General features: G+C 46.0%; 1 protein-coding gene across 2 annotated transcripts in view; it reads left to right on the forward strand.

Annotated features, from left to right (window-relative positions):
• Positions 1 to 27145, forward strand: part of syt12 (synaptotagmin XII) — a 354836-nt gene that overhangs the window by 302571 nt on the left and 25120 nt on the right. For both annotated transcript variants that reach the window (XM_072518902.1, XM_072518903.1), the window contains one exon: positions 10188 to 10580. In XM_072518902.1, the coding sequence (XP_072375003.1) occupies positions 10188 to 10580 (393 nt within the window). The remainder of the gene's footprint in view (positions 1 to 10187; positions 10581 to 27145) is intronic.

Below are 27145 nucleotides of genomic sequence, written 5' to 3' on the forward strand. Positions count from 1 at the left end.
ACCTCGAGGAACTCAGGAGGGATTACAAAGGTTGGAGAACCGTGAAACCCCTCTTTGAGGCCCCACATCTCTGGTGGGAAGCAATCAAGGGGAATATCAAGAGGTTTTTCATCCTCAAGGGTGTTCAAAAGGTGAGAGAGAGACGAGGGGTCATGTCCAGGCTCCAGAAAAGTATGCAAAATTTGCTCCAGCTGCAGTCGATGGGGGTGGATGTCAAGGAGGATCTCCAAGAGGTGAAGAGCCAGCAAGCCTCGCTCTACACCTCGGAGGCCTCCAAGGTTATCTTCCATTCCAGAGTCCGCTCCGTGGAGCAGGACGAAAAGTGCTCACGCTTCTTCTTCCAAAAGGTGCACAGAGAGACCTCTGTGATCAGCAGCCTGAAGGAAGAAGATGGCTCTGAAAAGTCATCGCAGTCTGACATCCTGAGGATCAGCCAATCCTTTTATGCCGGACTGTATGACCTGAAGCCAACAGATAGCACTGTTTCCCAGACCTTCCTGTCGACTATCACGGAGGTCATAGGCGACAGCGAGCTGGAAAACCTGGACAAACCACTAACTCTGGACGAGCTGACAAAGGCCGCCAAGTCCTTCGAGACGAGTAAAACTCCCGGAAGCGACGGCTTACCGGTTGAGTTGTATTCGGCTCTGTGGGACTGGATCGGCCCAGACCTGCTGGAAGTGTACGAGAGTATGCTTCTGGAAGGCAGCATGTCAGAGTCCATGAGGAAAGGCATCATCACCCTCATCTACAAGCAGAAGGGGGAAAGGGAAGAAATTCGAAATTGGCGACCCATTTCACTGTTGAATGTGGACTACAAAATTCTAGCAAAGGTCATCGCCAATCGGGTCAGGTCTGCTCTGGAGTCGGTGATCCACCCTGACCAGACCTGTGCTGTACCCGGCAGGAAGATCTCTGATAGCCTCGCGCTACTCAGGGATACGATCGCCTACGTGCAGGACAGGGGGGTGGACACTTGCCTCATCAGCCTTGACCAGGAGAAGGCTTTTGACAGAATATCACACACCTACATGATGGATGTGCTCTCCAAAATGGGGTTTGGGGAGGGAATTCGCAATTGGATCAAACTGCTCTACACAAACATCTATAGCGCAGTCTCAATCAATGGGTGGGAATCAGAAAAGTTCCAGATCAAATCTGGAGTCAGGCAGGGCTGCCCTCTCTCCTCTGCCCTTTTTGTGTGCTGCATAGAACCTTTTGCCGAGTCCATCAGGAGGGATCCGGGCATAAGAGGAGTGACGATCCCAGGCAGTGGAGGCATGCAAGTCAAGGCCTCCCTGTACATGGACGACGTTGCCGTCTTCTGCTCGGATCCTGCGTCTGTGCGCAGGCTCTTGACCACCTGCGACCAGTTTGAACTGGCCTCGGGAGCCAAGGTAAACCGTGGCAAGAGCGAGGCCATGTTCTTTGGGAACTGGGCCGACCGGTCCTTTGTCCCCTTCACTGTCAGGTCAGATTACCTGAAGGTGCTGGGGATATGGTTCGGAGCTGCTGGGGCGTGCACCAAAAACTGGGAGGAGCGCATAGGAAAGGTAAGACAGAAACTGGGCTGGTGGGAGCAACGCAACCTCTCCATTGCGGGCAAAACCCTGGTCATCAGGTGTGAGGTACTCTCGGTGCTACTGCACGTGGCGAAGGTCTGGCCCATTACCCGACCCTACGCCACAGCAGTCACCCGGGCCATCTTCAAATTTATCTGGCGATCCAAGATGGACCGTGTCCGAAGGGACACCATGTACAAACCTCTGGAGAAGGGAGGGCGGAACATACCCAACGCCTCCCTCATCCTGTTGGCCACCTTTGTGTCCAGCTGCATCAAGCTGTGCGTGGACCCCCAGTATGCAAACACCAAGTGTCACTACATACTGAGGTTCTACCTGTCCCCGGTGTTACGAAGGATGGGCCTGGCCTCATTGCCGCGGAACGCTCCAAGTAGTTGGACCGTACCGTACCACCTGTCCTTCGTGGAAAAGTTTTTGAAGAAAAACACCTTTGACCACAAGGCAATGAAGCAGTGGTCAGCACGTAATGTCCTCGAGGCCCTCAGGGAAAAGGAGACCGTGGAGGACGTTGGATGGTTCCCTGAGCAGACTGCCAGAGTCATCTGGCAGAACGCCTCATCACCAGAACTGTCAAACAAGCACCAAGACCTAGCTTGGCTGGTGGTGAGAAAGGCCCTCCCTGTCAGATTCTTCATGCACACCCGTAGGCTCTGCACCAATGCACGCTGCCCTCGGAGTGGCTGTGGGGGAAATGAGACGGTCACACACCTCCTTGTGGAATGTGCCTTTGCAAAGAAGGTCTGGAGAGAGATGCAGTGGTATTTGTCAAGGTTTATCCCAAACAGATCAGTGACACAGGACTCTGTGCTCTACGGACTGTTTCCAGGGACACACACCGAGACAAATATCAACTGCTGCTGGAAGGTCATCAACTCGGTGAAAGACGCTCTTTGGTCTGCCCGAAACTTGCTGATCTTCCAGTGCAAAGAATTGTCCTCGACCGAGTGTTGCAGACTGGCACATTCCAAGGTCCAGGACTACGAACTGAGGGACGCACTCAAGCTTGGGGCAGCTGCCGCCAAGGCGCAATGGGGAAAGGCCACTGTGTAAGGTCTTCCAGCAAATGTACACCGAGGGGCTGGTAACCGTGTAAAACCCCTCGGTCTGGGTCATTAACACTCCAATATATAAAAGAAACATGACGATGTAAATATTTAAGAAAGAATTGTAACATAAACAGGGAAATGTGTGTAATGTCATCCCAATTGAATGGAAGAAAGTCAAGTGAATGTGTAACTTTGAAGGAAATGTACAGTCATAACAATTCGAAATGTTCTGTAATGTTTATAAGAGATTTTATGAATAAAGTATATTTTTGGAAAAAACAAATCACCTCTTATCAAGCATCAGGTGAAGCCCAAGATCAGGTGCAATGCCTGGTCTTGTCAGCTTGGATTCATATGTCTCTCTTGCGGAGTCCATGAATTGGATTCAATTTGAATTTGAATTGGTTTTTGGAGCAAGTAAGGAGATGAATTATGAGCTTGCACTGTCCACTCTCCGCATTGGCTTTGTAACTTTGAGAAAGGAATAAAACTTTTTTAAAAATCACTTCTTACCAATAATATCACCTACCAACATTATTAATCCTTATTCTAGATTGCCAGTCAGTCACAGATCCAGATAATTAAGCTAACACTGTGACCAATTATTAATAATGTGCAGCAACTGGGGCTGCGCTTATCACAGCATTTAATGTTAGTACCCTGCTAATGACCACGCATTGAACAAAATCCTGTGGAGAAGGAAAAAGACCATCTCACATAATGACGTGAATTATTAAAGTCTCGATGAAAAAGTGCTTAGAATATCTTTTTGTTATTTAGGCAGGCAGGAGAGAGGATCAGAACAGCATTATATCAACTTCCACAATGATATCATACATTAAAACAGAATTTTCCAGCACACCATCACAATCCCCCACCCCCGCACCCTTGGTGGAGGTGGCTCACCATTGGGAATTCCGGATGCCGTAATCAATGGCAATTTGCATGGCTGGTCCGTGGTTGACTTTGGCGGGACCCAAATATCCCGCCGGTGAGAATGGCTAGAAATTCCCCCCGGAAATGACGTTGTAGCACATTTTGGCGCAATTTACATCATCGCGCTCCATAAAGGAGATTTGTCAGACACTTTTCCGGGATGGCAGTGGACATATGCAATGAGGCAAACTTTGTGCCTAGTTCTTCTTATGGTGAGATACTTCTGTCGTACCGTCCACGGCGCCTTTCATGAGCTGGAGGTGTCCCAAAGCATATCACAACCAATACTTCATAGAAATAATAGAATTTACAGTGCAGAAGGAGGCCATTCGGCCCATCAAGCCTACACCAGCCCCTTAAAGAGCACCCTACCTAAGCCCACACCTATCCCCATAACCCCTGCCTAACCTTTGGACACCACGGGGCAATTTAGAGTGACTAATATACCTAACACGCATATCTTTAGACTGTGGAAGGAAACCAGAGCACCCGGAGGAAACCCAGGCAGATGCGGGGAGAACGTGCAGACTCTGCGCAGACAATGACCCAAGCCAGGATTCGAACCCGGGTTCCGGGTGCTGTGAAGCAACAGTGCTAACCACTGTGTTACCGTGCTGCCCCTTTGGAAGCATAGTCACTGGTGTAGTTTAGGACCACAGGCAGTTTGTACATAGCAAGATTCCACAAACAGCTATGCAATAATGACCAAATAAATCAGCTTGAGTGATCTTGATTGAGAGATAAATATTGGGCAGGACTCCAAGGAAAACTCTTGTGCTCTTTTTCAAAATAATGTAATGGGCTGTTTTACATGCAGCTGAGAGGGCAGACAGGGCTTAAATATAATGTCTTATCTAAAAGCCGACACCCCCAGCAGTGCAGCCCTCCAGTGTAGCATGGATTGTTAGTCTACATTTTGTGATACTTGAACGCTGACTCAGAGATGGCAGTGTTTCTTTAGTTCACTGTAGACCTATAATAGTCCAATTTTGGTGTTACAGGATCATACTCTTGGCTGGGATTGACTTAATAATGTGACAGTAAGGGGGCGGCATGTGGCGCAGTGGTTAGCACTCGGACTGCGGCGCTGAGGACCCGGGTTCGAATCCCGGCCATGGGTCACTGTCCGTGTGGAGTTTGCACATTCTCCCCATGTCTGCGTTGGTTTCACCCCCATAACCCAAAGATGAGTTGGTTAGGTGGATTGGCCTTGCTAAATTGCCCCTTAATTAGAAAAAGAAAAAAGAATTGGCTACCCTAAATTTATTTTTAAAAAATAATGTGACAGTAACTTTCATGTTATGCACTAGGCAGTTATTCTTTGTGCATTATATTGCAATGCAAGAGCTGATGGCCATACATTTCTTACACCTTTACAACTTGGATGGTAATAATATGAAGGCATACGAACTGTTTCTAACATTTATCGACAGCAACACAGAATCATAGAATTTTACAACACAGACTATTCAGCCCATTGTGTATGGACCAGCTCTTTGAAAGAGCTCTCTAATTACCCTCATTCCCTCGGTCTTCCCCCTTTTCCCTTTATATTTTTTTTCCGTTAAAGAATTTATTCAATTCTCCTTTGAAAGCTACTATTGAATCTGCCTCCAGCAATTTACCCATAATGTATTCTAGATCTCTAATAACTCACAGTGAAAAAAGATCATCCTCATTTTTCTCTGGTTCTGGTGACAATGATCTTAAATCCATGTCACTTGGTTAACAACCCTTTGGGAGGCATGGTAGCACTGTGATTAGCACTGTTGCTTCACAGCGCCAGGGTCCTGGGTTCGATTCCCACTTGGGTCACTGTCTGTGTGGAGTCTGCACGTTCTCCCTGTGTCTGTGTAGGTTTCCGCTGGGTGCTCCGGTTTGCTCCCACAAGTCCCGAAAGGCGTGCTTGTTAGGTGAATTGGACATTCTGAATTCTCCCTCTCTGTACCTGAACAGGCGCTGGAGTGTGGCGACTAGGGGATTTTCACAGTGACTTCACTGCAGTGTTAAGGTAAGCCTACTTGTGACACTAATAAATATTATTATTTTGCCTTAAGAAAGAGTTTCTCCTTATTTACTCTAAGAAACTCACCAGAATTATAAGTACCTCAATTAAATCCTCCCTTAACCTTCTCTGCTCTAAAAACAATGACAGGCTCTCTGATCTCTCGACATAACTGAGCCCCCTCCTCTCTGGTGTCTGTTGTGTTATGCTTCTTCATGTAGCATAAGCTGCTTCCTTGATGTATGCTCCAACAAAGGAAGGTTCAGACTTGGAGATAGGTTTAACACATTTATTGAACAGTTAACAATTCTCCTACTTGAGTATGACTCTCCTGCTAATCTTGCTATAGTAACTCAATCTAACTAACTGTCTGCTCTAATCCATGCGGTGGGTGTGATGCTTCCTGATCTGCCCCTGTCCTTCTCACTGAGTGTCGCCTGTGGAAAAGAGAAAGAGCATGTGTGTCCTGTCCTTTTATATGGGTAGCCCCCTTGTGGTAGTGTCACCTCTGGGTGTCTTGACTGCCCATTGGTTGTGTCCTATCTTACTGACCTATTGGTTGACTGTCTGTGTGTCATGATGTCTCTGGTGCTCCCTCTGGTGTTTACTCAGTTCTAGTGTATCTACATTAACCCCTTGTGTATTTACAGTGATGCATATCACCAGTGTCATTCTAATAAGTCTGCTCTGTGGCCACCTCAAGGCCTTTCTAAAGTACTGTGAAGTAGTAGCTTTCAAAAGGGAATTGGATAAATGCTTGTAAAGGGACAATTTGATTTGATTTGATATATTATTGTCACATTTATTAGTATACAGTGAAAAGTATTGTTTCTTGCATGCTATACAGACAACGCATACCGTACATAGGGAAGGAAGGAGAGACTGCAGAATATAATGTTACAGCGTAGCAAGGTGCAGAGAAAAGATTAACTTAATACGAGGTAGGTCCATTCAAAAGTCTGATGGCAGTAGGGAAGAAGCTGTTCTTGAGTCGGTTGGTACGTGACCTCAAACTTTGGTATCTCTTTCCTGATGGAAGAAGGTGGAAGAGAGTATGTCCGAAGTGCGTGGGGTCCTTAATTATGCTGGCTGCCTTTTCGAGGCAGCGGGAATTGTAGACAGAGTCGATGGATGGGAGGCTGGTTTGCGTGATGGACTGGGCTACATTCACAACATTTTGTAATTTCCTGCGGTCTTGGGCAGAGCAAGATCCATATTAAGCTGTGATACAAACAGAAAGAGTGCTTTCTATGGTGCATCTGTAGAAGTTGGTGAGAGTCGTAGGTGACATACCAAATTTCCTTAGTCTTCTGAGAAAGTAGAGTCGTTGATGGGCTTTCTTAACTATAGTGTCAGCATGGGTGGACCAGGACAGGTTGTTGGTGATCTGGACACCTAAGAACTTGAAGCTCTTGACCCTTTCTACTTCGTTCCCATTGGTATAGACAGAGGCATGTTCTCCACTACGCTTCCTGAAGTCCTGAATTTGCAAGCCTGCGAAGTAAGACCAGAGAAGTTAGGTAGCTGTTTCGAAGCATGTTAACTTACCATGATGCAAGATTCACTTTAAGCAATCATACTAACCTATTACCCTCAATCAAGGTTTGAATCTCATTTAAAACTAATCAAACACATCTGTAAACTTTAGTTATCATGTTAAATTGATCTCTGTGCGCTATCTGTGTCTACTGTTAATTAAAAGTTAACAAAGTGCATGTTATTGTTGAAAGAGCTGTTCTAAACCTTTTCTGGTATTCAACCTCATTAGTGGACTGCCATCCATAAGTAAGAAAGGTTTGTTTATCTGATGCCTCCCGATCTAGTGAGTCAAATTGAGTCAATTATTATGTACGTATTTTTAAAGAGATTTAAAGAGATATTGTTGGACTGGTTTCAATCTTCTACAGTACTGTTGTCAATGTACAGAAAGCTTAAGGCAGTGAAGGCACAATACAATGCTCAAGCTATCCAGTGTTCTCTGTGTGGCCTAAGTTCCATGTCTATTCAAATATGCAACAGATTGAACGCCATTTACGTGCCAACACACTGAATAATGAATTAATCGTGCCGAAATACTAAGCAAAGAAGAGTTTAAAATATCTGAGTGTTAAAGTGGTTGATTTATTAATCAAATAAAACTTTGCAAGTCCTTTATTTTACAGTCAATGGTAAGTCTTCACTACTCTTCCTGGGGTCAAAGAATGAAGGAGTCTATAAAATCCTCTTGGTCACAGTCACTGGCATTGACTGCAATTAGGCTTTGATCTGATTATTTTTAAAAATAAATTTAAAGTACCCAATTAATTTTTTCCAATTAAGGGGCAATTTGGCGTGGCCAATCCACCTAGCTTGCACATCTTTGGGTTGTGGGGGCGAACCCACGCAAACACGGGGAGAATGTGCAAACTCCACACGGACAGTGACCCAGAGCCAGGATCGAACCTGGGACCCCGGCGTCATGAAGCAGCAGTGCTAATCACTGCGCCACTGTGCTGCCCTTTGTCTTGATTATTAACATTGGGGAATGAGTTTGATAACAGAAGGAGCAACGTTTTGTGGTTGAATTACATACAACTACAAATAAATGTTCATGTGTATTCAACTGAACGGCTATTGTGTCACTGGGTTGACTCCCTTTCCTTTATTTTACAAAGGTTTCTCAGTAGTTCATTTTCCCCACTCCCCTTTCATCTCTAAGTGCTGCTGTTCCCTCAAGAGTGTTGACAGACAGCCTATTCTGTGAGGACAATCTGCAGACATACTCTGGGAGCTGTGCGTGAATTGCTAATTTCACAATGAGGAAGTGGGCAAATTCCACTGACTGCTGATTGTACAACCAAGACTGTGAACGCTTCAAGCTCAGGATGAAGGATGGGAAGAGTTAAAAGCCTTGGGGAGTGTTACGTTTTGAGAAACATATGTTGATGGGGTGAATATAACTAGGTCTAATAGAGTTAAACTATGAGGACAGGTTGCATAGACTAGGCATGCATTCCCTTCGGCATAGAATATTAAGCAGTGATCTCATTGATGTTTTTAACATGGTTAAAAGATTCTATGGGGTCAATAGGGAAAGATCATTCCTCTGGCAAGGGAGTCCAGAATAAGAGAGCATAACCTTAAAATTAGAGCTAGATTAATCAAGGGTGATGTGAGAAAAACTTCTGTTCTTCTTACAAAGGCTGGTGGAAGTCCAAAACTCGTCTGCCCTAAAAAGCTTCTGAAACTGGGTCATTTCAAAATTTAAAACTGAGATTGATAGCCTTTGTTAGGTAACATTGTACGGCTAAGGAATGAGATGGACAGATAGATTTAAAATACAAAGCTGTCATGATCTAACTGAATGGCATGATAGCCTCAATGAGGTGAATGGTTTACTCTTATGTACATGTTTTGGGGGTCATTGCTCATGAACCCATTTGCTAACAATGAGACTGATCTGAAGTTGAACCTATTTGAAATGAATCTGTTTAAATGCTCTTTTACCAAACCATAAAATTGGCATAAAGCATATTGAGTTATCTGTTCATTTCCCTCTAGCATGTCACACCTTTAAATGCCTGGTGATAACTATAAAGTACAAAACTTATTATCGTACAATTGTGTGTCACAATGAGGCCAATCCTACTGCAGATAAAGACTTCTACCAGAAGCATTTTCAATCAATATTTCTTTAAACTCAAGATATGATGGATTGCTTTTGTAAAAGAACTATATGGATTGTCATTTTACATAACTAGGGCCCAAAGGCACAAGAGAATCTATCAATAATATTTTTGACATAGGACCTTTACCTGGAGTGAACAACAATACTGCAAAGGCTCATCTGTGCTACTTCTCTGAAAGAGCTACCCAATTAGTCCCACTCTGGTGATCTTTCCTCATAGCCTTGCAAATTTCTTCTTTTCGAGGATTCCCTATTCAAAGTTATTATTGAATCTGCTTCCGCCATCCTTTTTTACAGCAGCTGCTGCATAAGATAATGTCACATCTCTCTTTGGTTCTTTGTGCCAGTCACCTCTGGCACTGGACACAGTTCCTCCTCATTTATTCTGCCAAAACCATTCGTCATTTTGAACGCCTCCGTTAAATCTCCCCTTAATCTTCTCTTGTTCTAACGAGAACGATCCCAGCTTCTTTTCCCAGGTTGTGTGTAACCTCAGAGTCACCACACCTGCGGGACCTGTACCTGACAGGGGTCTTCTGACCTGAGCTGAAGCTTTTATTGTCCCAGGGAGCAGAGATAAAATATCTGCAAGAGTTTTTTAAAAAAAGAACCTGGCATCACTTTGGGTTGTTCTCTGAACAGCTGGTCAATAAAGAGGCAATTACCAAGACCAAAGAAAAATGATGTGCATTGAAGACACATTTAGAAAGTTCTGCATAAAATTGGCTGATGGTCTCCTTGTGTGCCATAATAATGACTCTCAACATTCCGATAATCAACAACTCCCTTGTGTTATTCGTGATGAAGGGATTGTAAATATTTGGACGCAGCAACCTGATCTATTAAAGCAAGTTTCAGACTGTAAAGTCAAATGTTCATAACAATCACTTAAACTGCAAATAGAAATATTTGTCAGCACTCAAATTGATTTATCTTCTTTCTCTCCCCAGAGAACAATGGCTTCAACTTATAAAAAGCACACAGAGAAAAGTCTTCTCAGCCGCCAATCAAGCCTAAAGATAGACGAAACATATGAAACCATCAACGAGCTCGGGACCCTGGAACTGATGACTAAGGATATGGAGTTGACATCCTACAGGCCCATGAAAAAATCTATATCAACAGACTCACTGAATTCCATATCTTCCATTGGTAATAACTTTGGCCATGACTTCACAGTTGGGCAGATTGAGATGTGCTTGGAATACGATATGAACTCAAACACCTTGCACGTCACTCTGGTACAGGGGAAAGATTTGCTCGAGAAAGAGGATGGCAATTTTGAATCTTGCTTCGTGCGCATCAGCTTGCTGCCAGATGAACAGATCGTTGGGATTTCCCGGGTAGGTTGGATGAATTTTTACTTTTACACTTAACTGCGCAGGCCTGTTCCGTGGCTGATGATTAAATCCTTTAGTTCAGAAAGCAGAGAGAGTATGATGCTCCTTCCAAGGGCGAATTGACAAATTTATCTCACAGGGTTTCCATACGACCCTGAACACTACGGGTTGGGCTAATGAGAGATGAACAGAAAAAAATATAAGGAACAATTTTGGGAGTGGTGAAGGCTGGGAAACAGATTATGCAATGAAGTCAATCAATCACAGAAGTCACTGTAATGACAGTAACCAGCAATATGTTGCTGTTGATTAATTATTATTTTTCTATTCAATTTAGTCCTTGCTGAGACTGTTTTATGATGTGCTGCATATCTAGATGTTAATCGTTGCTAGTCTCGGCAAAGATAAACATTTTGATTGCTTTGAATTAAGTGCCAACAATAGGATTTCACCATTGGTATAACTGCAATGTGCCATCTCATTTAACAAAAGGTTGACTTCTGTGGATCATTTGGTATAAAACATTCATATTAAAATGTTAAAAATGTGTAACTGTCGACAAGAAAGCACATTTCTTAGGAAGGGTTTCATGAGTCTGTAAGCGCAGTCCCCAAAATGAGAGATGTGTAAAAGCAGGCTGAATTAAAAATGCCTCAGTTTAGACTATCACACAAAGTCCAGATCATCATGTGGAATGAATTCCAGTGTATATTGGTGGAAGTGATAACCCGAAGATCATTTCAGAAACTATTGGCCTGAGTCACTGTCTGTGTGGAGTTTGCACACTCTCTGCGTGGCTGTGTGGATCTCACCCCCACAACCCAAAGATGTTGGGCAGCACGGTAGCACATGTGGCTAGCACTGTGGCTTCACAGCGCCAGGGTCCCAGGTTCGATTCCCTGCTCGGTCACTGTCTGTGCGGAGTCTGCATGTCTCCCGGTGTCTGTGTGGGATTCCTCCAGGATTCCTCCGGTTTCCTCCCACAGTCCAAAGACATGCAGGTTAGGTGGATTTGCCATGCTAAATTGCCCTTAGTGTCCAAAAAGGTTAGGAGGGGTTATGGGGATAGGGTGGAGGTGAGGGCTTAAGTGGGTCGGTGTAGACTCAATGGGCTGAATGGCCTCCTTCTGCACTGTATGTTCTATGTGCAGGTTAGGTGGATTGGCCATGCTAAATTGCCCCTTCTTAAAAAAAAATTAAGAAACTATTAGATGCCACAATGTGAAGACGGGATAGACAAATTAAGATGTCTCAAATGGTGTCTCTCAAACAAAATTACCATAAGCAGAGGAAGTAAAATACAGAGACAGAGCCACATGAACAAAAGCAGTGACAGGAAACAGAAAGGGTTGAAGCAAAAAAGCACCATAAAACAAATAGTAAATTAAAGTTGTCACTTTAGAATATGAAAAGATAGAATATTGTCACATGTATTTGAAAAAAAACCAGTCCATGGATAATTTAACAAACTGGAAGAATTGAAAGCATTTTCTTTGCTTCTATGCCTTTGTGCTATTATTTTAAATTATGAGTTCAAATAAATATATTCTTTCTTCAAAAGTAAGCAGTAAGAAAGGCTTACAGCACTTTTCCGGGATTCTCCGAGCCTGCGCCAGGGCGGAGAATCGCCGGGGGCGCGGGAAATTCCCGCCAGGCCGCTCCAACGCACAGTCGCCACGCGCTGTTCGGGGGCCGCTGAAATAAGCCCTCCGCGGGCAATGGGTCGAACACCCGCTGAGTTACGCCGAGTCCCGCTAGCATGGTTCCAACCTGGTATCACCCGGCGGGAGCTCGGACCCGCGGCCGCTGTGAACATCCTGGTGGGGTGGCGGGGGTATCTGACCCCGGGGATGGGGGGGGGGGCCTCCACGGGGTCCAAGCCCCTGACCGGGGGCTTCCGATTGGCAGGCGCCCACTATCTGGTGGGGGCCTACTTCCTTCCGCGCGGCCCGCTGTAAGGGCTCGGACATGTTGCTCCACGCCAGCGCAGAGTCGGAAACCATGCGCGTGCGCGCAGCACTCTGGCGCTGGGCTAGCCCCCTGAACACCAGTGAATTGCCCATTGATGCCGGCGTACATCACTCCTGTGTTTACGCCGGCGTCAAATCTTGGCCGGGCTTTCGGAGAATCCCGGCCCAGCTGTCTCAAAGACCTGTACAACCAATTAAATACTTAAGCGTAATCATTGTAATCACTGTTGTAATGCAGGAAATACAGAGTCAATTTGAACACAGTAAACACTCACAAACAGCAGAGTGATGACGACCAGATGGTCTATTTTCTTTGATGTTGATTGATGGGTAAATATTCGCCAGAACACCAGAGATATCTCCGCCACTCTTCTTCAAAGCATTTCCGACAGTGCAGCACTCCTTCGGCACTGTACAGGAGTGTCAGCCTTGAATTTCAGGCTTGAATTCTGGAGTGAGACTTGAACCCAGAAGCTTCAGACACGAGAGGTGAGAGTGCTGCCAACTGAGCCATGGTGGCACTAGATTGGGAGGAACAGCTGAATTAGATTCAGAATTAATCCAGATTCCTGTCCCTATCATACAACTTCAAAAGAATTGCAGAAGATTATTTTAGGTTCTTCCCTCCTAAAATGTTGTGCCCCCCTCACTCCAATCATGAAATAAGATCAGAAAAATAGGAACAGGAATAGGTCATTTGGTCCTTTGAGCCTGCTCTGCCAATCAGCAAGATCGTGGCTGACCTGAATCTGGCCTTAACTCCGCCTTCCTGCCTGCCCACATAACCCTTGACTTCCTTCTCGATCAAAGATCCATCTAACTCAACCTTGAAAATATTCAACAACCAAACCACCACTGCCTTCTGAGGAAAAGAATCCCAAAGTCTAACAACTCTCCAGCATAAGTGGGAGACCCCTTAATTTTAAACCGTGCTTCCTAGTTCGAGACTCCCCCACCAGGGAAAAAGCCCCCAGCACCCACCCTCTCCAGGCCCCTCAGGATCTTTCCTGTTTCCATAAGATCACTTCTCACCTTGGATGTGGTGGCGTAGTGGTATTGTCACTGGACAAGTAAACCAGAAACCCAGGGTCATGCTCTGGGGACCCGGGTTCAAATCCCACCACTGCAGGTGGTGAAATTTGAATTCAATAACAATCTGGAATTAAAAATCTAATGATGATCATGGAGCCGTTGTTGATTGTCGTAAAAACCCATCTCATAGTTCCTTAATGTCCTTTAGTGAAGGAAATTGGCCTACCCTACTGGGTCTGGCCTGCATGTGACTCCAGACCCACAGCAATGTGGTTGACTCATAACTGTCCCACTCAAGGGCAATTAGGGATGGGCAATAAATGCTGGTCCATGAATGAAGTTTTAAAAATTGTGAACTCCATTGCGCATAGGTCCAACCTGCTCAACCTTTCCTCATAAGACAACTCCTTCATCCCAGGAAACAGTTGAGTGAACCTTCTCTGAAATACATCAAATGCAATTATATTCTCCCTTAAGTAAGGAGACCAAAACTGGACACAGTACTCCAGATGCAGTCTCACTAAGGCTCTGTAAAGATGTAGCAACACTTGCCTACTTTAATACTCCTCCCGCTCTCTCTCCACCCCCCTCCCTACTGCAATAAAAGCCAACATTCCACTTGCCTTCCCAAACTACAAAGATCATGGGCTGGATTCTCCAATTTTGGGGCTTTGTGCAGAGGATATGTGGTGTTTACGTGAGAAAAACCAGCGCCGCCCCAGCACCGATCCTCCGACCGGTGAGGGGCTAGCAGCCACGCCATGTAAAATGCCCAGCCTCCTTAAAATAAATGGCCGGAGAATTGCCGGGTCCATGGCCGCTCATGTGCATGGCGATGACCTGCAGCGGTCGCGCAGTACAACATGGCGCCGGCCATGCGCGGACCCAACCTGACAGATAGTGCCCTCCTAGGGCACTGTGACAGTACTAACCACTGCGCCAGCCTGCCACCCAAAGCCTTTTTGTTCTTTAGTGCTTCCTAGAAAATGCAGGGGCTGCCCCCACAGCTTCTCTTTCTCGGAAGCACTTCGAGACAAAGAGTACCTACCGGACAGGGTCTCACAACAGAATCTGCTGGAGAGAACTGCTCAGGAGAGTCCAGGGCAGGACAGAGCAGTGCTAGTGTTAGCTCTATGCAGAGCTCCAAGGCATCTGGTTAGCAGGCTACAAAGAAAAATCTTAACTTTGGAACAAAGCAGTATAAAGATGATTTCTTGAGGTATGGATTTGTCAATAGTGCCAGTACAAATAAGGATGCAAAGCCCCTGTATGTTATATGCAGGGATTTACTGGCAAATGAGAGAAGTTCCAGATTTTGAAAGCTAAGTGCTGGGGGGAAAATTCCTTCTTTGAGACTCCAGAGACAGTTATTAACTTACAACTGACTCCAAATTATAATACTACGCTGCTGTACCTGACCTGTGATACCAGATTAAAAACACACCAAAAGCCCACGAGGCCTTCAGTATTCTGGAGTAACATCTCCCAGGAGTATCCAGTGCTGAGTAAAACAAGCATTTTGTTGCTATTGACCGTCACGATGACCTACATGTGCAAGCTTGGATTTTCCTTTGTCATTAAAATGAAGAAGGCACAAAGGAACTGGTCTGCATCTGGTACGTGCATTGCCCTCTCCTCCTTTGAACCTGATTCAAATGAGATCGTGAGGACAAAGCAGGCTCCCCTTTGCATTAAAGGTAAGCGGACATGGCTTGAGTTGTGAAGGTCGGCCTGCATGGTTCGTGATGTTCAGCCGATGTGGGTCCCGAAGATTGGCCAGCTGGCAAAAGTGGGTCCTAGTGAAAAAGGTTTGAAAAACACTGCTTTAAAGGGAAATGAAAGTGACTGTGTGCAAACCACTTCAAAGGTTTTCACCACTTTAAAGGTTTTACTTTGACCTTCATCTCACCGACCTTTAAACTTGGCATACTGTCAGACGTTTTAAAGGGTTTAGGGGTACAGGTGGGATCACTTTCACTTTATTATGAGGGGTGTATATTTCTGAGATACTGAGTGATTGTTTAAATGATATAGGTGCAGATGGAACAACTTTCACTTTATTATGAGAAAGCATTAATTTTTACATACTGACTGTTTAAAGGGTTTAAAGGCTGCAGATGGGGAGAGCAGGTAAACCAGCACCATCCCAGGAAGGACACCTGACTTAAGCCCCTCCAGCCCTGTACAAGCCCCCCTAACCTCCACCTTGCAGGAACACCCTCAGCACCCTGGTGGCAATTGTTGGGAGGTTATATACTACCTTGCAACTCCTCAGATTGCAAGATGCCAGATTGGCACTGCCAAGGTGCAGGGCATTGGGGAGGGGGCAAGCAGGGGACGTGAGTGGGGGTTACTGAGAGGGGAGCTGAAGGAGGAGAGTGGGATGTGAGGGGAAATGAAGTCGTGCTGAATGTGAAGCCTGGATGGACTGAAGGAGGGGTTCTGAGTGCGAGGGCTTGTCAACAATTAGGGTGGGAGGGGAGGGGCTTGCCAGCAATTCGAGGGAGGAGGCTGCAGCAGTTTTTAGAGATCGGAGCACTATTTATAAACAATGCTCTGATTTTAGAAATGTCGGGCTTGTCAGAGAGATTAGGTCCAATCCCTTTGAATTCCAGCACAGACCCCGGTGTGCCATGGAATGGGACAGAAAAGCCGATTCACAAAAAATGTTTGAAGTGCTCCTCGCGGCAGCAGGAATTACCTTAGTTTTCTCGCTGGCAGGGTGCTTCGTCGCGGTTCTGGAGAATCACAACCTTTCTGTCCTCTTCACTACTTGCCTTCCTACTTATCTTTGTAACATAAGTAAATTTAGCTGACGTAATTCTCAGTCTCTTCATCCAAGTCATTGTTATAGATTGTAAATAGTTGAGACCCAGCACGGATCCCTGTGGCACTCCACTAGTTATAACTTATCAATCTGAAAAAAGACCCATTTATTCCGACCCTCTTCTTCCTGTTAGTTCACCAATCCTCTATATGACTTTGGAAAATCTAAATATGCGACATCTACTGGTTCCCTTTATCTGCATTGCTTGGGCCATCCTCAAAGAACTCCAATAAATTAGTCAAACACAAATTTCCTTTCACAAAACCATATTCACTCTGCCTGATGGTATTGTGATTTTCTCAATGTTCTGCTGTTACTTCCTTAATAATGGAGTTAAACACTTTCCCTCTGACAGAAATTAGGCTAACTGGTCTTTAGTTGACTGTTTTCTGCCTGCCTCCTTTCTTGAACAGGAGTGTTACACTTACATGAAAACAAAAGGCTTTGGGCAAGAGATGCAGGAAGAATTTGAGGACAAACTTTTTATGCAATATATGGGATGGCCTGAAACTCTCTGCCTGCGAGGTTGGTGGAAGCAGAGATGATAAATGATTTCAAAAGGAAATTGGATGGTCCTCTAAGGAAATAAATCTGCAGGGCGATAGAGATAGTGTGGGGGGATGGGACTGAACACTCTATGGAGAGCTAACAAGGTCTTGATGGGCTGCATGTCCTCCTTTTGTGTCATAAAGACTCTGGGAGGGAATTTCCAGCTGTTTCTGCTGGCGGTCCCGCCTATGTCAACCCCATACCACGGGTTCCCTGGTGGCAGAGGGTGTGAATAATGGGAAATCCCATTGACAGCGGCGGAACAAGAAGATCCTGCTGCTGGCCAATGGTGGATCACCTCTGCTGCGGCAAAACATGCAGCGGGGAGGGGGGAGCACTGAAAATCCCACCCAAAAGCTCTAGGGCCAGAGTTTTTCACAGAGGAGATTGTCCAAGCACACCTCTAAGGGATCGGGAAGTCACAATCTGATTTTATGACTGACCAGCTGTTAAGCAGGTAATGCCGTGGCTTCTGCCCCCATTGGGAGGATGTCTCAACAATCAGATAGTCGGCAGCTCTTCAGTCCCAACAGGGCCGCTGAGAGTGGGTAGCCATTGCTATGATTGCAGCAGTCCTCAATGAGAAGCAATATGAAGATTTGGTTCAAAACTGAGTCAGGGGCAGCTTCGCCAGGGCTAGGCAGGTAGATGCTAGGGAGGTTGGGGGGGAAGTTTAATTCTGTAATCTCACTAAAGTACCAGCAGTGGTGGACGTAGGCCCTTTAGTGGCCATTAGTTGTTCATTTAAGCGCTTTAATTGACCCAAGGGCAGATGGGCAACCTGGCACCTCCCCCTCTGCTGGCAATATACTAGCATACGCAACTAGACAACAAGTGTAACACCCAGTCATGTCACCCTTTTCCCCGCCACCCACTGGTCTGCCATCTCACTCCTGTAAGATTCTGACCATTGACTCTCTCTCCTTGAAGAGGCATGCATTTGGGGGCTTCCGATCGCCTGGGAGACCTACACAAGTGCCGTTCCATCTCGTCGCTGTTTGCAGGGACCAGTATGGCGCTCGCCCAAGGTCTCCAAGTCAAATCGAATAGATCCCAACACCTTAGTTACGTCCGGGAACTGTATATTACAGTAAGACTAACTGTCTCACTCCAATATGCAGATTTGCCAAAAAGTGATCCCGTCCACAATGGACGAGCTTCACATCGTGGCATCTCGTGAGATCGGGTTAGATCTCGTGAGGCATGGCGAGCCGGGTAGATCCCAGGAGCGAGATCTCCTGGCATTTACCTGCCACTGTGCCGCAGCACACTGCTTTTCGGGCACAGCGTGACCGGTAGATCGCACCCAATATGTCTGATCTCTCACAATGTGCAGGAGTATAAATCCTGAAGGTATTAGTTATATGAAACGGCAGCTTTTACATCAGAAACACCAAAAATGCTCTCTTTTGAAGGGCAGTAAGGAACTTTGGATCCAATGAAACAGAACTCCATTCAATAAATATTAAAATAGATATCTGAAAGAAGGCTTCTTTTGCTAAGTAGCGGCTGGGAAATGCACTCTACAAAGCAAATCTCCTCTCATCTGATAATAAGAAGTAACATCGAATGGAAAATAGATCTAGCCTGTGTTACCTGCAGTGTAATGCCAATTCTCAATTAGAATGCTGTTTTCCCATTGAATATTGATTTTGAGTGGCCTGAGCCCACGCAGCAGAATTGTTGCGATAGATCTCTGCCCCCGCAGGCCTAGAGCAAATGTAACTCTCAAAGTGTTTCAGCAGCAAGCCCAACTGTCAGTGGCTAAACCAATAATCTAGAAAAGGCAGCCTATACTAATGGCGTGTGCTTACTTGGAGACAACTTGTGGTGGGAACTATGGAAATCCCTTTGGCAGTTTTAGGATGCCCTGGTGTGTAGCGTTAGTTCATTTCTTGCCTTGTGGAACTGAATTGTCCGCCATCTGAATCAAGTTTTCCTTTACCATGCTATCAGTGATGGCAGTGCCAGCATAGAAGGAGGCCACTCAGGCAATCTTGTCCATGCCAGCCCAAGGACACCCAGGTGTTCTTTCTAATCTCTGGTCCACAGCCCTGTAGCTTAGAGCACTTAAGGTGCAAGTCCAGGTACGTTCTAAAACAGTTTAGGGTCTCTGCTTCCACCGTCAACTCGGGCAGCGATTTCCAGACACCCACTACCCTCTGTGTAAAAAAGTTCCTCCTTATGTCCCCTCTACACCTTCTGCAACTTATCTTGAATCTATGTCCCTTAGTTCTAGAATTCTCCACCAAGGGAAACAATTGTATCCTGTCCACTCTATCTCTTCCCCTCATAATTTTGTACACCCCAATTAAGTCACCCCTCAGCCTTCTTTGTTCCGAGGGACATAACCCCAACCTATCTAATCTCTCCTCATAGCTACACTTTTCTAGCCCTGGCAACATTTTTTTAAACCTCCTCAGCAATCTCTCCAGAGCAATTACGTCCTTCCTGTAATGTGCGTGGTGATGTGCATCAATGTAAATACACGTAGGCTAGCTAGACACTAGGGAGAGCACCAGAGACATCACACACACACACTCAACCAGTAGATCAGTTAGATATGACATGACCAATGGACATTCACTATACACACAGAGGTGACATGACCACAGGGGGGCATTACACCAACCTACATATAAAGGACACCACACACATGATCTGCCTCTTTCCAGTGGAGACAGTCAGTGAGTAAAGACACAGGGTTGATTCAATATTACACCCACCACGTGGATTGCAGCAACTGGTTAGTCAGTCTGGGTAGAACATAGAACATAGAACATTACAGCGCAGTACAGACCCTTCAGCCCTCGATGTTGCGCCGACCTGTGAAACCACTCTAAAGCCAATTTACACTATTCCCTTATCGTCCATTTGTCTATCCAATGAGCTTTTGAATACCCTTAGTGTTGGCGAGTCCACTACTGTTGCAGGCAGGGCATTCCACACCCTTACTACTCTCTGAGTAAAGAACCTACCTCTGACGCCTGTCTTATATCTATCTCCCCTCAATTTAAAGCTATGTCCTCTCGTGCTAGACATCACCATCCGAGGAAAAAGGCTCCCACTGTCCACCCTATCCAATCCTCTGATCAGCTTGTATGCCTCAATTAAGTCACCTCTTAACCTTCTTCTCTCTAACGAAAACAGCCTCAAGTCCCTCAGCATTTCCTCATAAGATCTTCCCTCCATACCAGGCAACATTCTGGTAAATCTCCTCTGCACCCTTTCCAATGCTTCCACATCCTTCCTATAATGCGGTGACCAAAATTGCACGCAATACTCTAAATGCGGCCGCACCAGAGTTTTGTACAGCTGCAACATGACCTCATGGCTCCGAAACTCAATCCCTCTACCAATAAAAGCTAACACACCGTACGCCTTCTTAACAACCCTCTCAACCTGAGTGGCAACTTTGAGGGATCTATGTACATGGACACCGAGATCTCTCTGCTCATCCACACTGCCAAGAATCTTACCATTAGCCCAGTACTCTGTCTTCTTGTTATTCCTTCCATAATGAATCACCTCACACTTTTCTGCACTAAACTCCATTTGCCACCTCTCAGCCCAGCGCTGCAGCTTATCTATGTCCCTTTGTAACTTGTAACATCCTTCCGCACTGTCCACAACTCCACCGACTTTAGTGTCATCTGCAAATTTACTCACCCATCCTTCTACGCCCTCCTCCAGGTCATTTATAAAAATGACAAAAAGCAGTGGCCCTAAAACAGATCCTTGTGATACACCACTAGTAACTGGACTCCAGTCTGAACACTTCCCATCAACCACCACCTTTGTCTTCTTCCAGCTAGCCAATTTCTGATCCAAACTGCTAAATCTCCCTGAATCCCATGCTTCCGTATTCTCTGCAGTAGCCTACCATGGGGAACCTTATCAAACGCTTTACTGAAATCCATATACACCACATCAACTGCTTTACCCTCATCCACCTGTTTGGTCACCTTCTCAAAGAACTCAATAAGGTTTGTGAGGCACGACCTACCCTTCACAAAACCATGTTGACTATGTCTAATCAAATTATTCCTTTCCAGATGATTGTACACCCTATCTCTTATAAACCTTTCCAAGATTTTGCCCACAACAGAAGTAAGGCTCACTGGTCTATAGTTACCGGGGTTGTCTCTACTCCCCTTCTTGAACAAGGGGAGAACATTTGCTATCCTCCAGTCTTCTGGCACTATTCCTGTTGAAAAAGATGACTTAAAGATCAAAGCCAAAGGCTCAGCAATCTCCTCCCTAGCTTCCCAAAGAATCCTAGGATAAATCCCATCCGGCCCAGGGGACTTATCTATTTTCACCCTTTCCAGAATTGTTAACACCTCCTCCTTATGAACCTCAAGCCCTTCTAGTCTAGTAGCCTGAATCTCAGTATTCTCCTCGACAACATTGCCTTTTTCCTATGTGAATACTGACGAAAAATATTCATTTAGCACCTCTCCTATCTCCTTGGACTCCAAGCACAACTTCCCACTACTGTCCTTGACTGGCCCTACTCTTACCCTAGTCATTCTTTTATTCCTGACATATCTATAGAAAGCTTTAGGGTTATCCTTGATCCTAACTGCCAAAGACTTCTCATGTCCCTCCTGGATCTTCTTAGCTCTCTCTTTAGGTCCTTCCTAGCTAACTTGTAACTCTTGAGCGCCCTTACTGAACCTTCATGTCTCATCTTTACATAAGCCTCCTTCTTCCTCTTGACAAGTGTTTTGACTGCCTTAGTAAACCACCGTTCCCTAGCTATAGTAGGATTAGCAGTAGTGTCGAACCTGAGTAATAGAAGTGTAAATAGTTTAATAAACGTGTTGAAGTTATCTCCACGTCTGAACCTTCCTTTGTCAAGTGCACCACAAGGAAGCCGCTTATGTTACACCGAGAACATAACAAATCATGGTACCAGCAGTGAACTGTTTCAATCCATATAGCCATACCTCAGCGTACAACGACAACCAGCAATGATACCCAGGCAAGATGTTTGAGATCCGGGTTCCGCAGCAGCTCCAGTGCCACGGCGATCTCCGCGAAAACTGGCGGGTATTCCGGCAAATGTCTGAAATCTTCCTGGTAGCAGCCGACCTAGAAGACGTGGCCGTTGCTGAAAAGACAGAGCTTCTGCTCACCATCGCCGGTGCCAGAACAGAAGAAATCTTTTAAAAATTCAAGTTCTCCAAAGGGCAAAACAGGAGCGACTTCCAGGCAGTCCTGGACAAATTCGGCAAATACTGTGAGGAAAACACACTCCAACCAGCAAGAAAAGGTAAGAGAAGCGCCAGTACTCACCACGAGGCCGAGATCCCGGAGCAGAGAACAATTTTGATCGGCGGCCATCTTTCTAAAGGGACTGCACTTGCGCAGTTGTGCGAGAAGCGCACAGAACGGGAATGTCCTTTTGCGCATGCGTGAGACGCCGCGCACGCGCAATGACGAAAACGGCCCCGGTACAGGAACAGCGATTTGCGCATGTGCAAACGCTTCCTACGTATAATGTCACATGCGTCATGGCGTCAGAGGCCCCGGACCACGCCCATTTAAAGGGGCAACGTCCCAAATAAAAGAAAAAATCTTTTAAAGCTGTAAAACAACCTTCTTTCACCTGGAATGACAGCACAATGCCTGAAATTGAACCAGGAAATGAAATTAATCTCCAAAGAACCCTGCAACAAGCAGTTACCTACGCCCAAACCGATGATTCCGACCTTGAATACTTCGAAACCGACCGTTACATTTTCTCTGGACCTTGCGAGCCCAATGCCAGTTCCGACACAAACGGTGATGATATGGTCCTAGAAGACAACGGCTCAGATGAACCTTTCACCTTGGGAGGCTACCTCAGTACCAAATCCAATCCGCAGCTAGACGTGTTGCACATTGGCGACCCCGACGACGAGTTCTTCCGATTTGAGGATCTTCAGCCCAGCGTCTGCGACATCTCGACTCGTGAGTGCAGGATTATGCTGCGGCCTGAAACCAAGAGACAGAGAGCTGTACAAGCCCACAGAGAGCGGCCTGCTGCCACACAGAGCGTGGTCCACGCACTGCTCAGGGTTCCCGACTCTACGAAAAAAGACATGCAAGACTCCACACCGCAGTCCTTGCATGAACAAGAAGTGACTTCAGTGTCACAAGCCTCCACAGTGAGCTTGTGGACAGACTCCACAATTGCAGAAACGCAAGGCTCCAGAGCGCAGTCCTTGCACGAACAAGAAGTGACTCCAGTGTCACAAGCCTCCACAGCGAGCTCGTGGACAGACTCCACGATAGAAGAAACGCAAGACTCCAGAGTGCAGTCCTTGCACACACAAGGCATGATTCCAGTGTCACAAGCCTCCGCAGCGAGCTCGTGGACAGCCTCCACGATAGAAGCAACGCAAGACTCTGACGCGCCGTCCTTGCAGGAACTAGACCATGAGGGTCTAGCAACCTCCTCTGACCAACTAGCGGCAGACGATGCAAGTCTGCCATGCTCAAGCAAACAGCAAGAAGACTATGACAGTCTACCACGCTCCAGTGCACAACAGGAAGACCATGACGGTCTATCATGCCACAGTGAAGAACAAAGCGACGATGACAGTCCAAGCCCAAATGAAGGACAACAGCAAGACAATGACAGTCCACCCACATTGTTTGCACCACCAGAAGACTCTGACAATTTACCCAACCCAAGTGAACAACAAGCAGCTACTGAGGCTCTACCCACGGTATGTGAGACGAGTGACGACAGCATCCCACTTCCCATGCAAGATGTGCAAAGTGACAGACCTCAGCTAGTGTGTACAAAGGCACTCGACGATAACTGTGAGACCACTGGTGACTCGGTGACACCATAATACTTCCACCCTCATTCGCTCACACCTCTCCACAAGTCAATGCATTCCTGCATGTTTCGACTCCAGACGTGCAGCTACAAGAAATCTCAGCTGACTCCAGTGAACCTGTTAAGACTCCGGACGGGGAGCATCAACAAACCAACACTGACTCAGTTAAAACAGACAAGACTCCAGATGGGGAGCAACCAAACGCTGACTCTGATTCACGTAAGCCGGACTTTACTCCAGACAGGGAGTGCCACAACCTCAGTGATGGCACGCTCAGGGTAACCGCAGATGCCACAATGGCAGGAAATGGATCACTTAACAATTACACTGGGTCAGTAACAACAAGCAGCGGCTACAGTCCAAGAGGAATACACCAATATTCACCACAGCTATATCCACACATTTCTTTCCACACCAGCAGTGCAGCCAATGACAGCTCATGCTGGACAAACCCAGTATTCAGGCATGCAGCAGACAGCAGTCTATGCAGACCGAAGGAGGACTACCTCAAGCTCAATCTGCACTATAAACTGGATGCCTTAGTTACAGCCCAGGATTTGCTGCACCCCAGCCTGGCCAGACGGCATAGTCCTATCAGATGCAAGGTTCTAGTTTCACACCATCACCAGGTATTTATGCGAGCAGCAATTCTGCTTCCACTTCGACAAGCTTCAACGGTTCTCAGCAGGATCACCCTTCCTGCACAGCATGTGGCCAGTCTTATCCAACTTCAACATATGGCAGATCCATGACCTCGTATGATACTGTTGATGGTACCTCTTCAACGTCAACACCTTATCAGCTACAAGATGCCATCCGACAGCACCATCACAAACATTGAAAAAGAAAGGGACTCCAAATCAGACAGCGAAGTGATTTGACCACTTCTTGGTTCCTGTGGCACAGGGACGTTGATGGTATTCATAACCAAGAGAGACATTTGACCATGATGATTGATGGTTTTTGGACTCACACGAATGATTTGGACTTATTGTTTAATCACTGTTCCCATGACTTGTATATACCTTAACCTATCTACCTGGTTTTTTGTTCAATTTTCTTAAAGTGTACAGAAAATATGTAACATATAAAAAAGTGGGGATGTGGTGATGTGCATCAATGTAAATACAGGTAGGCTAGCTAGACACTAGAGGGAGCACCAGAGACATCACACACACACACACGCACTCAACCAATAGATCAGTTAGATAGGACACGACCAATGGACATTCACGATACACACAGAGGTGACACGACCACAGGAGGGCATTACACCAACCCATATATAAAGGACACCACAGACATGATCTGTCTCTTTCCAGTGGAGACAGTCAGTGAGTAGAGACACAGGGTTGATTCAATATTACACCCACCACGTGGATTGCAGCAACTGGTTAGTCAGTCTGGGTAGCTATAGTAGGATTAGCAGTAGTGTTGAACCCGAGTAATAAAAGTGTAAATAGTTTAATAAACGTGTTGAAGTTATCTCCACGTCTGAACCTTCCTTTGTCAAGTGCACCACAAGGAATCCGCTTATGTTACACCTACAACATAACAAATCAATGTGGTGACCAGAATTGCACACAATACTTCAGCTGTGGCCTCACCAGTGTATCATACAATTCCAATATCCTTATTTTACACCGATGTTGGTGTAAAGACATGCTGATGTACAAGCACATTGTCACAAGTAAGGAGCGCATCAATGGGGTTGTTATATCCCAGCACTGTCATGCTTCCTGTGGTAACTATGAACACAAGAAAAAGCTATCTGACTCAGTGAATTCGCCCCTTTAGCAGCCTAATTTTTATATTGGATTTGGTGATGCACAAAATAAACAGTGCTGAAGACATTCACGAAGCAAAGGTAAATTGACGTGTCCCACTTTCTTGGGAATGAGGTAGAATCAGTCCACTCATTTCCAGGACTACAGTGGATCTGCTGGATTTCCATGATGCATTTTGTGCCGGAGTTATATTTTCCAATTATTTGATTGTTCTTACAATTGATGCTCCGATCTGTCCCATTCAAATTGCTTTTTAACCATTGCCAATTAAGAACTGCATCTTGTCAAGGCACAGCTCTTTTAGTTCCTGGACAATCATATTTTTATTTTGTAAGCAATGTTGGTGTGAACTAGCTCTCCCAGTCTGATACACAACAAATTAGGTGAATATTCTTGCCATGGAACATATCCTTGTCAGTTCTGAGTTGTCTTATTTTTCAGTGTCCTGCTCTCCAATCACCTTCAGTTGCTGCTTGTGTATGTTTTTAGTGTTTCCTACATGCTTCCAACGAGTGCTGCAAATTGAATGGATGATATCATAGAATTTACAGTGCAAAAGGAGGCCATTCGGCTCATCGATTCGGCAAAGGCCTTTGGAAAGAGCATCCTACTTAAGCCCACGCCTCCACCCCATCCCTATAACCCAGTAACCCCACTTAACGTAACCTTTTTTTGGACACGAAGGGCAATTTATCATGGCCAATCCACCTAACCTGCACGTCTTTGGACTGTGGGAGGAAACCGGAGCGCCCGGAGGAAACCCACGCATACACGGGGAGAGCGTGCAGATTCCACACAGACAGTGACACAAGCCGGGAATCGAACCTGGGACCCTGGAGCTGTGAAGCAACTGTGCTAACCACTGTGCTCCAGTGCTGAAAAGGAAACAAACAACTCCAGCAAAATTTCCTTCCATTATCACTGCATTCTGTTGTAACCGTTTAATTGGAGTGCACTTCACAGGGATCTGACTGCCTTCTGAATATTTTCCACTTACTACATTTGAGAAGAATTAAATTGTTTTTTATTAAGACATCAGAGCCTACACTTTCCCAACTTTCTCCATCCTATTCATTGGGAAATACCTCTGCAGCTCCAGTTGACCTTTTAGAGATAGGGGACGGAATTCTCCGTTGAGTGTTGATGCCAACATAGAATTTGTGGAATTTCATGACAACCAAAACTGGCGCCACACCTGGACCGTTTCTGCTACTGTTAAGGGGCTAGCACCGGCGCCACATGGAACACATTCGATTACAATGAGAAACGGTGCCGGCAGTAACGCGCGTCCCACACACCCATAGCCCAACACCCCCCCCCTCCACCAGGAGGATGGCCAAATCCCCACCCTGCACCACATACCGGTACCCATACCAGCCGCCATGGCCAGGTGCCCTGGCCACTGAGGCCAACAGCTGCCCACCCCCTGGACTGCATGAGGAGGATTGTCTAACACTGTTGTCTTCTGTGCCCCGCCCCCTCAGGCACTGGCTGAGGCCCAGGACAGGATTACTGCCTCACAGGCGACCATGTCCCAGAGCCATCTGGACATTGCAATGGTCCTGGG

This window comes from Scyliorhinus torazame, chromosome 10, assembly GCF_047496885.1.
Source record: "Scyliorhinus torazame isolate Kashiwa2021f chromosome 10, sScyTor2.1, whole genome shotgun sequence".
In the NCBI taxonomy this organism is placed as follows: domain Eukaryota; kingdom Metazoa; phylum Chordata; class Chondrichthyes; order Carcharhiniformes; family Scyliorhinidae; genus Scyliorhinus; species Scyliorhinus torazame.